Raw genomic sequence first — 12,605 nt, 5'->3', positions numbered from 1 at the left:
ATAGTAGAAGAGGAGGTAGTCGTGGTGGTGGCATCCGCACTCCTACAACGCCCAGCCCAGACTCTGCTTCCCCCTTCCCTTCCCCTGACATCCGTAATCCTTCTGGCACCTTCCTGGGTAGGTACCCTGATACCCACAGTGGTCGAGGACGCGCTCTGCTCCAGGGGGCTAGTCGGAGAAACATTGTCGTCCATACGACCTCCTTTCCCTTCCCCCCTCACCCTGCCCCTCACTCAACTCAATTTCGCTTTCACAGCACCCTGAATCGGCCCATAATCACAACCACTATCACCATAAATTTTCTGAGGAAATTAAACCTCAGTATGCTTCTCTAGAGAGAAATGAGGCATAGCAGCAGGCTTCCCACACGCTCAGGAGCGCCCGCGACCCTAGTAAGCAAACGTTGGACGAGGGGGTTACCACCCTGCTTGGCAAGGAGATGGGTGGTAGTCAACATGCTGCGGAAGGCAGAATTGAAGACACACAGACTCCAGGAAGCCGAATGGGAGACACGTTCCACCTGCATGTAGCTGCTAGCAGCTCTGCTGGCCTTCCTCCTGCTCATGGACCTTAGGTTGGCATGTCAACGGAGGAGGATGACTGGTACCAATATGCATGTCACATCGAGGAGGAGCTGGCCCCAGACGACTTATAGAAGTGACACTTGGTAGCCAGGTGTCGCCTCCTGCGAGCTGGGTGTTTATTTTGCTGCTTGGTTATTTTTTGAAATTTTTTTGTTATGTTTGAACTTTCCTGGTCATCTTATACCATGATTGAAGCTTTTTGGTTTAAAACTGATAACCCATGTGTGGGTTCTTTTTGCCTTAATGGACTGGTTTCCCCATCGATGGGGTAGTCGGGTTCTTTCTGATAACAGATGTTCAGTACTACTGAGGCTCGAGCCTCATTGTAATTATATTTTTGTTTCATATTAATAGAATAGCTTTACTTAGAAATAATTTTATAAATCTATAATAAATATCATAAAGAAGAAAAATATAAGCCATTTGGGAAAGGATAGAATGTTTAGCTTAGTCTCTACACTTGGGTTGGAATTAAAGATCAATAGAAAGTATAAAGGGTTTTATACCCTTTGCCAAATTGTAATAAGGAAAGAGTTGAACTCTATACAATAATTATTCTTAACTTGGAGAAACCTGGACCTTAGTGTGGAATATGCAGTGACCTAGAATTCCTACACAATGTCCTAACAATTATAATGTTTCATCAATGAAGAAGAGGATGATCTCCTCTAGTTCACAAATAGCTTGTGTGGATATGAATGTAGACTCAGTTATAACTCCATCGTCTTTGAAATATTTGACGAGTCTTCATGTTAGTGATTGAAAGAACTTTAGAATTATGGATGCCCTATTAAATCTAAAATATTTATGTGGATTTTGCTTAAAAATAGAAACCTAACATATTCAAAAGGGAAACTATGAGGGCCCTAGAAGATGTAGCTTACGTGAATAATATATTGAAACAAGCGTACATCACACCCTTTTTTGTCCCTTTACAAACTGGGTTGATCGAAATTGAAGGAATTACAAGGTTGAAATGAATTACAAGGAGACTCAATAAAGAAGACCTTAAGGAATTGGCATAAGGACAATAAAAACTTTTAAAACCTTGCCCCTCAACAAATCATGGGGAGTCTAGATTGCAAGAAGACCAAAAATATTTGAATGTAGGGAGATAGTCTTCCCTTTAAATGTGTAACCCAATTTTTGAATATGATAAGCAAATTCCGTCAATTCTGACAAGTCCCTCAGTGTGCTCAGAATTCAAACATGATTATTGATACCTAGATCCAATTCTAATAATTTTCTAATTAGAGTTATTGTGAGATGTTTCTTTGGGATACATAGCACGTGATATTTATGAATAAATGTTTTTGAAGAGAAAATGTAGTCGATAATTAGGTTGGTCCAAAATATTAATGCATTATCCCATGGATGCATCCAAAAAAACATCTCATCTATACTTAAAGCCCTTAGGCCCTTTTTGATAGAGCATCTTAGGGAGGTAAACCCACAGGGGAGTAAGGAGAGTAATTTTCCTTTACCCATAAAGTAGTAATGGAAGTGATTTTCCTTTCTCAAAATCATACCCTTACCTTAATTGTCAAACAACAAGACTGAAATCATAACACTAAAATTGCAACTGTTACTTGCTATTGAGAGATGAGTCACTTATGTTGAATTCCTACATAATTTCCTCCTTGCAACTCAATGGGTGAATGGAGATGTCGATCATATAAATTTTTTGTTACAACCCCTCTATTAACACATCAAAATATTGCAATCTTACATTACTTACATCGCTTTTTCTCATGTCTATAAGAAAAATAACAAGAAAGTTGATATGTTACCCATGGATAGCCTTGAATTGCAAGAAGGAATTAGGGACATCACATAATCAAAAAGGGGGCATGTTTCCTTTTATCTTCATGATCCTCAGTTTTAAGAATATGTCTAGGAAACATTTATGAAACACTCCTTCTTGGTGATAACCTATACATTTTTAGGGTGTTTTAGGAAACAAATGTTGGTTTATGAAGTTTGTTTATGAATTTTGTTTGAATAACGATGTTTATATTATTTAGATTATGATTGTATAAAGGGTGTTATTTAATTCCGCTTAGCCATAAAAAAAAGGAATACATTCCTAGGTACATATATATTTTGGTCTCTTGACTTTTTGATCCAAGAAGGATAATGTAAACACATTTGTAGTATCATCCTCATGTAATTTTGTTAATAAAATTAAGCCCATAGGCATGTCTATTGAAGGGCTTTCAAAATTTTAATTTAACAATCAAAATTTAAAAAAAAGTCATATGAACTTGAGTCATGGGATTTTGGGTATACCATATTAGTAAGTAAGCCATGATATTATAACAAAGGCTATTTTCATGTTAAGCATCCTTATGGTGAAGTAATGGTGAATCTTACAATTAAGAATTCTTAATTAATCATAATAGTAATTTGAAATAGTTATAATTTATGTTGTAAATAGAAATTGGTAATGGCTAATAAAATTGATCACAATTTTTATGATTTTTCTAATTTTAACAATATAAAAAAAATGTTTTGGTGCTTATAAAACATTTACTAATTATTTAATTCATATATACTAGTTATAATATTTTTAAAAATTACAATAATACAATTAGGATGAAGTGATGCTATGATGAGAAGGCGATATTGAGACCGGAGCGCGTCGGGACGGGGAAGCCATGCGCTCAGCCAACCAGCGATCGACCTCCTCATCGTGCATGCCAATCAAAATAAGCCAGTTACTCAGCATGAACCATCCTCCAATCATCGAAGGTCACCGGTCTACTCCTTAGGAAGCTGCATGGCCACCTCCTCTCTCGTTGGACACGTTTCATGGGAACAGTTTTACAAACGCTCAGCCATGCAGGGAGACACTTGATGTCTTTTTCCTAGCCACAACAATCTTCGCTAACTCTTCTTATATTGCACTCCCTGGAACGGTTATCGTTTGCCTCTCTGGTCTTCTTGGCCAGAAGGAAGGGAGCTGAACTCAGTTTTTCTTTTCCTTCGTCGCTGCTTCTAAGCTGGTTTTTTTGTCAATTCTGGATCCTTTGTCATGGCTCCTCCGGTCCTGGATGCGCTTTCGGTTCTCTCTCTCGGGTTAGTAACTCTTTCTCAGATGGTTTCTTTTTTTAGTCTTATTATTATTATGACTAAAGGTTATGAGATAGATATTTACAGAGACTGGGTCATGTTTAAAAGTCTGTATTAGTCTCTGTGGAAATGTTTTCGATATGTCTCTGTAAATATATACTTTAAATATGTTGAAAGCTATAATAAACAAGATTAAGGCTTCTATTTTTATTTATAGTCCATGTTCAGACATAAGATTTCGAATAGGGAGATGGTGGTGTATCATACAGGTCTATTGCTGCTGTATTGACTGTCAAAACGAGTCAGTAGAATAGGGTTCAGATCCTTAGTTTTGCCTGTTTCGAATCCCCTAGGCTCACAGGGTTTTCGGAAGGCTTTTTTCGTCGGATCTTTTTGCCGGTCTTTCACTGGGTTTCTATTTTCAAATGCGTTCTCCGGCGACTGAGCAGTTCATTAATTCTTTTAGCCGCCAAATGCTGAATTTCCATCATCTTCTGCTCAGAAGTTTCTCGATCCCATGCAAAATGACATTTTGACGGTGGTTTTGTCCATCTCCTGTCACCCCTCTTAATTCTAGCTGATCCTAGAATCGTAATTCTCCCTGTCCTTGAAGTTTCTTTTTCGGGGTTTCGGTACCTTTTCCCAGGAGTATCATTAAGTCCATATCTAGCTCTCCTGACAAAATCTACGGGAAACCTCCTCGCTGTACTTTTTCCAATAGGTTTTCCTTCTAGGGATCTTTTCATCCAGGCTCAATTGCAGAACGTTCTCTTTTGACTATCATATCAACACATCCGTGCAGTACCTCTTTCCAGCTCCATCTGAGCATTCCATCTGTTTCATTGAATGTCAGTCGACAGTGACTCCCCGGCCACGCAGGCTCTCTTCAGGGCTGCCATTGAGGCGGAAAAAGCACATGAATCTGCCATCCTTGACCCGGGCTGGCATGCCACGGTGGACGAGATGATTCATTCTTCTTGTCAGGCCAATTCTCTCCCTGCTCGACCTGTGATGGCTTCGGACAAAAAGGATCCTGCCTCCCCCAAATTTAGTAAAGAGCATGAAAAAGGGGAACGCTCCAAGAAAACTTGGAACCCGGTCAAAACAATTCCCCCTCCTAAGGCGGTTTCTGTCACGAGCGCGACTTTGTCTGAATGTATTGATAGCCTTCAAAAGCTCGCTCTCATTGGGAAATGGCATTTTCCGGAGATGACAGAGGATGAAATGAGAACATGTCTATCAACTAAATGGACTCCTCTGATTGGATATACTCCAGTCATTTCTCGGCTGATGAAAGACTGGTTTTCCTTTCACTTCTTGAAATCATCGGATCTAGAAATGATTCTTAATAAACCTTGGGTTTTCGGCAGGAGTTTCTTGTCTTTATCTCGATGGTATATGGGTTTCGACCCTCTTAAAAACACACCATCGAATTGTATGATTTGGGTCAAGCTTCCCAATCTTCCACTGGAATTATGGTTTATTGAAACCCTCACAGAGATTGGTAATTCAGTTGGTAAATTTATTTATGTTGACCCATGGGTCAGAGGGGAGAAAGATAAAAGGATTGCATGGATTTTGATTGAAAAACCCTACAAAGGAGGTTATCCGGATCATATTGATATAACATGGGAAGGGACCACAATATGTCAAAGACTCGACTTTTGGGGTATCCCTTTCCGGTGCTCTCTCTGTCATCGAACATGTCATCTCATCAAAAATTGCACTCTTCGTTTTAATCGAAAAACAAAGCGTCGCCCTCTCTATAGGGGTAGAATCTCCGTTGATGAATCTCTGTTTGAAGACGCAGGTATCCTCCTCTATCATGCTCCTTCTCAGGTAAAGGCCTCCTGCCATTCTCAGTACATTTCTCATGATCATCCGGATGGTCCGCTCTCACCAGTTTTTGACTGCCCTTTTATTCCCGAGCCAATAGAAGAAAATCCGGTGCCCTCTCCATCTCCCATGAAAAAAGGGGATTTTGTGGTGGGTTCACACCCCATTCTGCTAAGCTCATCGACACCTTCTTCGGTTACCCCCCCCCCCCCCCCGCAGGCCTCTCTAGAGGTAAGGAGCCTATGCCATCTCCTACGCCTTTTAACTCCCCGACGGAATCTCCGGTGAACAAATCTGACAGCGACATCGATCTTCTCCTCCAGAGGAATCCACCGGTCCTTGAACCTTTAACCATCCATAAACCCTCTTTTCCCTCCATCAGCCCCAATTCTGCAAAGAATATCACCGTCCGGAAAAAGCAGAGAGGAGGAAGTCGCCATTTTAGAGGCAGAACAATTGTTTCAGATTATGGCATCACGAACCTCTCCCTTGTTGAAGTTCCAATCACAGATTCTACTGCCCCCCAGCCACTTAGAGCATGTATGGCTGGTCAGCCTTCAAAATGACTTTCCTGACTTCCCTGAATATCAGGGGATTGGGCGCCATCCCAAAATTCTTGGCACTAAAAGAGATATTCATATCAGCCCACTCTCATATCATCTTCATACAGGAAACAATGCACTCAAGTAAGGTTTCAATAGCCTTCTTCAGAAGAATGTTTCCGTCCTGGTATATGGTTGCTTCTGATGCTGATGGTTTGTTGGGTGGTCTGGCAGTCTTGTGGGACCCGACATGGGTCAAAGCTAAAGCCTATAAATGTTGTGCAGGCATCCTAATCTCAGCTTCGGTCAGAGGTCGGCCCAAGATTTTAAACATTCTGAACATCTATGCGCCCTATAGGAACAAATCCTCCTTTTGGGATATGTTGTTTGCCTCGGAAATCCTAGACATTGAATCTTTATTGATTGCAGGTGATCTTAATGTCACACTGAATTCCAATGAATGTTGGGGCAACTACAGGAAGTATGACCATATTGCTGATAGACTTCGCCTGGAATTTCTAAATAGGAATCTGGTTGATGTTATTCCTCTTAAGATGTCTCCAACATGGGATAACAGCAGATCTGGTCTGGCTCTCATTGCTAAAAGACTCGATCGTTTCATCATCAATGCCACTATTATCGATGAATGTGGAATGCCAGTCGCTAGCACAGGAAATGATTATACATCAGACCATCGTCCCATCTTTCTTTATTGGAGGGATTCGGAATGTAGGCTGGGTTACTCCTTCAAATTTAACAGAATCTATTTGACTGATAAGTCCTTCAACGAGGTCATATCAAAAAAATGGGAGGAATTAAAGCAGTCGGAGAGGGCTTCCTTCACTACCTTTCGTGAAAAGATCCAATATTTGAGGGAGGTGGCGAAGGATTGGCTAATTAAAAAGAGGAAGAAGGAAAAACAGGAGCTCGATGACATAAAAAAGGAGTTAAGGTTTATTTCAGCCACAGTCAACTTTGACTGTATGTCCTTTGATCAAAAAAATCATTTCAGAACCTTGGAGAAAAAGAAACAAGCGTTGCTGCTAAAGGAAGAATCATCCTGGAGGCTTAAAAGTAGAGCGATTTGGCTCAAGGAGGGCGACCGAAATACAAAGTTCTTCCATAATTTTGCAAATGCAAGAAGGCGTAAAAATTCGATCTGGAAGATCGAAGATGGAAATGGGGGCTTCTTATATTCACAACATGATATTTCGATGGAGGCCACAAGGTTCTTCCAGGAACAATACAAGAGGCGGACAAATGAGATAAATGATGTCTTCTGGATGATTGATCAAGTACCTGTTATGTTTGATGAAGACGCTAATACAGAATTTTTCAAGCCCATCTCGGAAGAGGAACTTCATGGAGCCATCAAGAAGTTTAAAAAGGACAAAAGTCCTGGGCCGGATGGTTGGCCGATTGAATTCTTCTCTCACTTCTATGATTTGTTTAAAGACGATTTGCTGGGGATGGTGGATGCTACTTGTATGTCAGGGAATATAAACAGCGCTCTCACTGCTACATTTATAGCTCTTATCCCCAAAAAGGATCAGTTTGAATCGTTTGCGGATTTCAGGCCAATTGCATTATGTAACATTCTCTTCAAAATCATATAAAAAATTATTGCAGAGAGAATGAAACCGGTTCTCAACTCCTTCATTTCCAGGGATCAACATGCGTTTTTAAAAGATAGGAATATTCTTGATGCAGTCGCCTCGACACAGGAGTGTTTATTTTTAGTTTTAACAAAAAACATTGATGCAGCTATTCTAAAGATAGATATGGAAAAGGCATATGACTATGTGGATTGGGGGTTCCTTCGTATCCTCCTTGCAAAAATTGGTCTGAGGACTCAAGGAATTAACTGGGTGATGGCATGTGTTGAGAACGTTAAATACTCAGTTATCATCAATGGATCCCCTTCATCTTTCTTTCAGGCGGAGAGAGGACTTCGCCAAGGCTGTCCTCTCTCCCCCCTCCTCTTTATCCTAGTCATGAATTCTCTCAGTACTCAGATTAACAAAGCAGTTGCTGATCAACGATGCACTCCGATCAAGATCTGTAAGAATATTTTTCTTTCTCATAACCTGTTCATAGATGACATTCTTATCTTTGCTATGCTCTGCAAATCAAGCTGGCTATGCCTCAATGGGATCTTTCAAAAGTTTCAATTTGCATCGGGCTTGGTCATCAACAGGGCCAAATCCATGTTGTATCACAACGACTCAAATAAGGAGTTAGCTCAATGGATTGCCGCATTATTTGGTATTAATCTGGCATCAATTAATGAGGGCTTTAAATATTTGGGCTTTCTACTCAAGCCAAATGGGAACCGCAAACAGGATTGGTTTTGGCTGATTGACCGTTTCTACAAAAAAATTTCAAGATGGGAGATGCGATTCCTATCTCTGGGAGGTAGACTTATCCTAGTTCAGTCTGTCCTATCTCATCTTGCGGTTTATTGGGCTCACCTCTATTTTCTGCCTGCTTCTATTATTAGCAAAATGGTCTCTTTAACTGCAAATTTTCTATGGGGTGGAAGATCTCATCTTTCTAAGATCCACTTAGTAAAGATGGATTCCATCTCTAGACCGAAGAGGTCTGGCGGATGGGGTCTTTTACATATGAGGTCTTTCGGCAAGGCCCTCCTCTGCAAATCTCTCCATAGAGGCATCTTCGGTGAAGGCAAATGGAGCTCCATTATCAAACAAAAATATTTGAAAGGAAGGTCTGTGGTATATTGGTACAGGAGGAAGTCTCTGGGCTCAAAAAGGGGATCTGTTATCTGGCTCGGCTTCAGAAAGGTACAGGCTCTCTTCCTGGATTTCTTAAGATGGCGTATCTCTACCGGCACTAGCATCCTTATCGGTTTGGATTCAACTGTATTTGGTCTGGAATCTATGCTCACTCCCGAACTGATTTCATTCCTGCACACAAAGGGTTTCTTCACTTGGAATAAATTGATACAGTCTTGGTCCTCATCTTCGCCAACCTGGAAGGATGCAGAGGATCTCGGTCTGCCTCTCTCTCTGCGGCATATATGGGTGTCTGCGGTAAAGAATTTTGCTGATAAAGGTATTAAACAGACAGGTTTCAAAGATGAATTGGTATGGTCGATGCCGAATTCCTCTCAGCCTGTTCGTGTAAAGGATTTATATGCAGCTGCCTCGACAAATCTTCCGCCGCTTCCCGCACCCATCTTTCCTTCCAAATTCTGGAAAGCAACCTGCCCGCTCAAGACAATTTTATTTTCATGGCTGATTTTTTCCAATCGGAACCTCACATGGGAGGTCCTTCAAAGAAAGGGATGGACGGGTCCGGGTAGATGTGTCATGTGTCATCAGGCGTCTGAATCAAATGTCCACATGTTTTTTCAGTGTCTGGCATCGGCCCAAATCTGGTATGATCTCTCCTTATCTCATGGTTTTCCTTACCAGGTCTTCTCTTCTGTTCAGGAGGGCTTCAAGTGGTGGATTGACCAACGTCTAGCATGGAGATTGTTATTCATCATCATGTGTTGGTTTCTCTGGAAATGGAGGAATGCCTGCATCTTTCAGGAGTCCAAGGCTCCTATTGCCTCTGTGCTGGTTTATATATCTGCTTTGCTTGTTCCGGCTTGATATTGTTGGTTCTTCTTCTCATGATTTCTTTCTTCTCAGGAGTTTTCTTTTCTTCTCTCTCAGTTTTCTTCTGTGGTCTATGTGGAACTTTTTTCATAGAAATCATCTCTCCTTTTTGGATGGTTTACAAGGACATGTTTTGATATATATGGTTTTGACATTTGGATTTCCTTTTGTATCAGCTCAATCTTGTTATCTGCCCAGATCTTCTAGCATTAGTTTCCATCTGCTAGTCTCCATCTGCTATTATCTACAGGATCAGCCGGCCGGAAAAATATAGCCTTTTATGTAACAGCTCATTATATTCTCTTAATATAATTTATATAATGATTTTCTCTCTGGAAAAATAATACAATTATATAACAATAATTATAATTCATATATATAAATATAAATATATAATATTAATCAATAAACAATAATCTAAGATATATATTTCTCAAACACAAAAAACAAAAAAACTTATTTTTTATTATGTCTTTTAATTTTATAATATATTTGATTATTTTAAATAAAAGAGAAAATAAAAATAAAGAACACATTTAAGTAGTCGATGCGAAAACAACTTATAATAATAAATAATCACGTAAATATTTATATTTTTGGTAAGTTTAAAGTACGACAAAAACAAAGTAAGGAAAGGTTGAAAATATATATATATATATATATATATATTTACCTTAAATTGGATTTTTATATTGACAATTTTGTGCTTTTATAATAATTATTAAATATAGAAATTTAAAAAAATATTTAATAGAAATAGCATTTATGATCAAAAATAAATTTAATTATAGTATTAAAATAGTTTATTGAAAGTAACGGTAAATAATTGTTAAATTAAAATTAATGGTTAAAATTATATATATTATAATTATTAAAAAAAAGTCATATGAACTTGAGTTATAGGATTTTGGGTATGAACTTGAGTTATAGGATTTTGGGTATGCCGTATTAGTAAGTAAGCCATGATGAGATGGCGAAGCAGGGAGGAAACTCGAACCCAGGCCAAATCTCTGATCATAGAACAGGTTTCGGGTAGTTAGCCGAGGCCAGCTCCAGCGTAGATGCCGTCACGGGAGCCTCACACTCAGCCCTAGAAACTGGCATATGGCGGTCAATGCGCGTTACGTTTTTCCCTAAGGCGGTAAAGTTTATTTTATTACTGTAACTGTCAGTTGTCTTCCGTTTCTCCCGGACTGTCGGTGGTATACCCCCTTTGTAAGCATCAACATGGTTAAGCCCACGGAGTTTCTAGCACTGGACCCAGAAGTAGAGGACATTCTGTCCATGTGGGGTAAAGATATAAACTCTCAAAATGTGGATTATTACTTTGGTTCTGTAGATATTCCCTGCCTGGAGTCTGCATCGCAGTTGGAAACCACTCATCATTTTGGCCATGACAAGGTATCGGACAGAGAGTTCCAGTTCGAAGGATTAGCTTCTGACCCTCCTCAACCAGCGACAGAACCAGCTCTGTGCGGGATTATCGCGGCTTCAAAGTCCCAGGAGCCAAAGGGTTTTCTTCCGAAACCCCGGTTTCCAAACCCTAAGGGGCTCGAGGAAATCTCGCAGCTAGGGTCTTCAGCTGAAGCGGAGCTTCCCAGATCTATTGGCGCTCCTGGTTCGCTCACGAGGGTTTCTCTCCCTCGTGACCCACAAGGCTTACCTGGGATTCAGCCTAGCACCCAAGGTACCTCTGCTGCTGATGGGTCGACAGAAAATGGTGGCCAGGGGGCAGATCCATTGCTTGAAGAGAACGTCAATCTGGATCATTCTGGTATCAGACCGGAAGGGGAGAACTCAAGGCTAAGGAGTGCGAATAGGAAGCAAAAAAGGCCGATTGGATCACAGGTAATATCGGAAAATCTTGTGCTAGGGATGGAGGTATCGATGAGAGAAGCCCTAGCGATGGCAGACTGCACTTTGGTCGGCAGAGCCAGAGGTAAGCCAATTTCTTCTGCCTTTCTTCAAGAATGGGGTGCAAATAGTTTCACATTTGAAAGAATCGTAAATTTCGAAGCACAAACATTAGCAAAAGGATGGTTCAAATTTAAGTTCGAGGACAGAGAATCGGCGGATTGGGTACTGCAGCAAATATGGCATATTGACAACATCCCCGTTCTCTTCAAAAAATGGTCTCCATTGTTCGATGCTATTAAGGAAAGCACAGATACCTTCCCGGTCTGGGTGCGTGCTCCGGGTCTCCCCTCCCTTCTGTGGACTGAGGAGGTCTTCAGAACAATTGGTAACAGGTTGGGTGTATATATGACTGCGGACATGTCCTTTCTAACAACAAATAATTTGGCAACCGCACGCATCCTTGTCATGCTCAGACCAAGTGGAGGCTTGGCACAAAAGATAAATCTACAATTTGACGAATATGTCCATGAACAACTTTTAGATTATGAATACCTTCCCTTCAGATGCCACTGGTGCCATGAGCATGGACATTTAGCAAAGGATTGTCCCCACAAAAGAAGACGGAGACATTTTCGTCGAAATCCGGCTCACAGAACAACTGTTCAATCGGTCGATCAGACGAGGATGGAACCGGATATGCCGGAGAATCAGGAACATATGAATATGGAGGCAGAGGAGACCGAGAATGACCCTACATATACAAGCACACAGGCCACAGATTTGGAAGCAGAAAATGATACAGACCAGGTTACTGTGGAAGAGACGGCCGTGGAAACTGTCAAAATTCCGGAAGCGGAGATTGGTCTGACTGAAGAAACTCCACAACTTCAACCCGTCGATCCGGAAAAGGGTAAGTGCTTGGAGCCCCCATCCTCGTTTTTTTCCCCTGAGCCAACATTTGAAAATCATCATATTGCTTCATTGTCAATTTATGAGCAAGATAATTTAATAGCTGAACATAAGGTTGGCCTCATATCTGTACCGAATGTGGAAACCTTAACAGAATCTTTGCCCCATCTGGATATTAA

At 40.6% G+C, this 12,605-nt stretch overlaps 1 protein-coding gene across 1 annotated transcript; it reads left to right on the top strand.

Annotated features, from left to right (window-relative positions):
* Positions 1–4,502: 4,502 nt before the first annotated feature.
* Positions 4,503–9,654, top strand: LOC149236897 (uncharacterized). Its single transcript, XM_089369068.1, has 5 exons — positions 4,503–4,957; positions 6,084–6,178; positions 6,269–6,346; positions 6,464–7,624; positions 7,799–9,654. The coding sequence occupies exons 1-5, from the start codon at positions 4,503–4,505 to the stop codon at positions 9,652–9,654; spliced, it is 3,645 nt and encodes a 1,214-aa protein (XP_089225194.1).
* Positions 9,655–12,605: the final 2,951 nt, after the last annotated feature.

Source organism: Pinus tabuliformis, chromosome 8 (genome assembly GCF_031772625.1).
Source record: "Pinus tabuliformis cultivar Carrire ecotype Pingquan chromosome 8, CPIR1, whole genome shotgun sequence".
NCBI classification, from domain to species: Eukaryota; Viridiplantae; Streptophyta; class Pinopsida; order Pinales; family Pinaceae; genus Pinus; species Pinus tabuliformis.
This window is presented reverse-complemented; position numbering and strand designations above follow the sequence as displayed.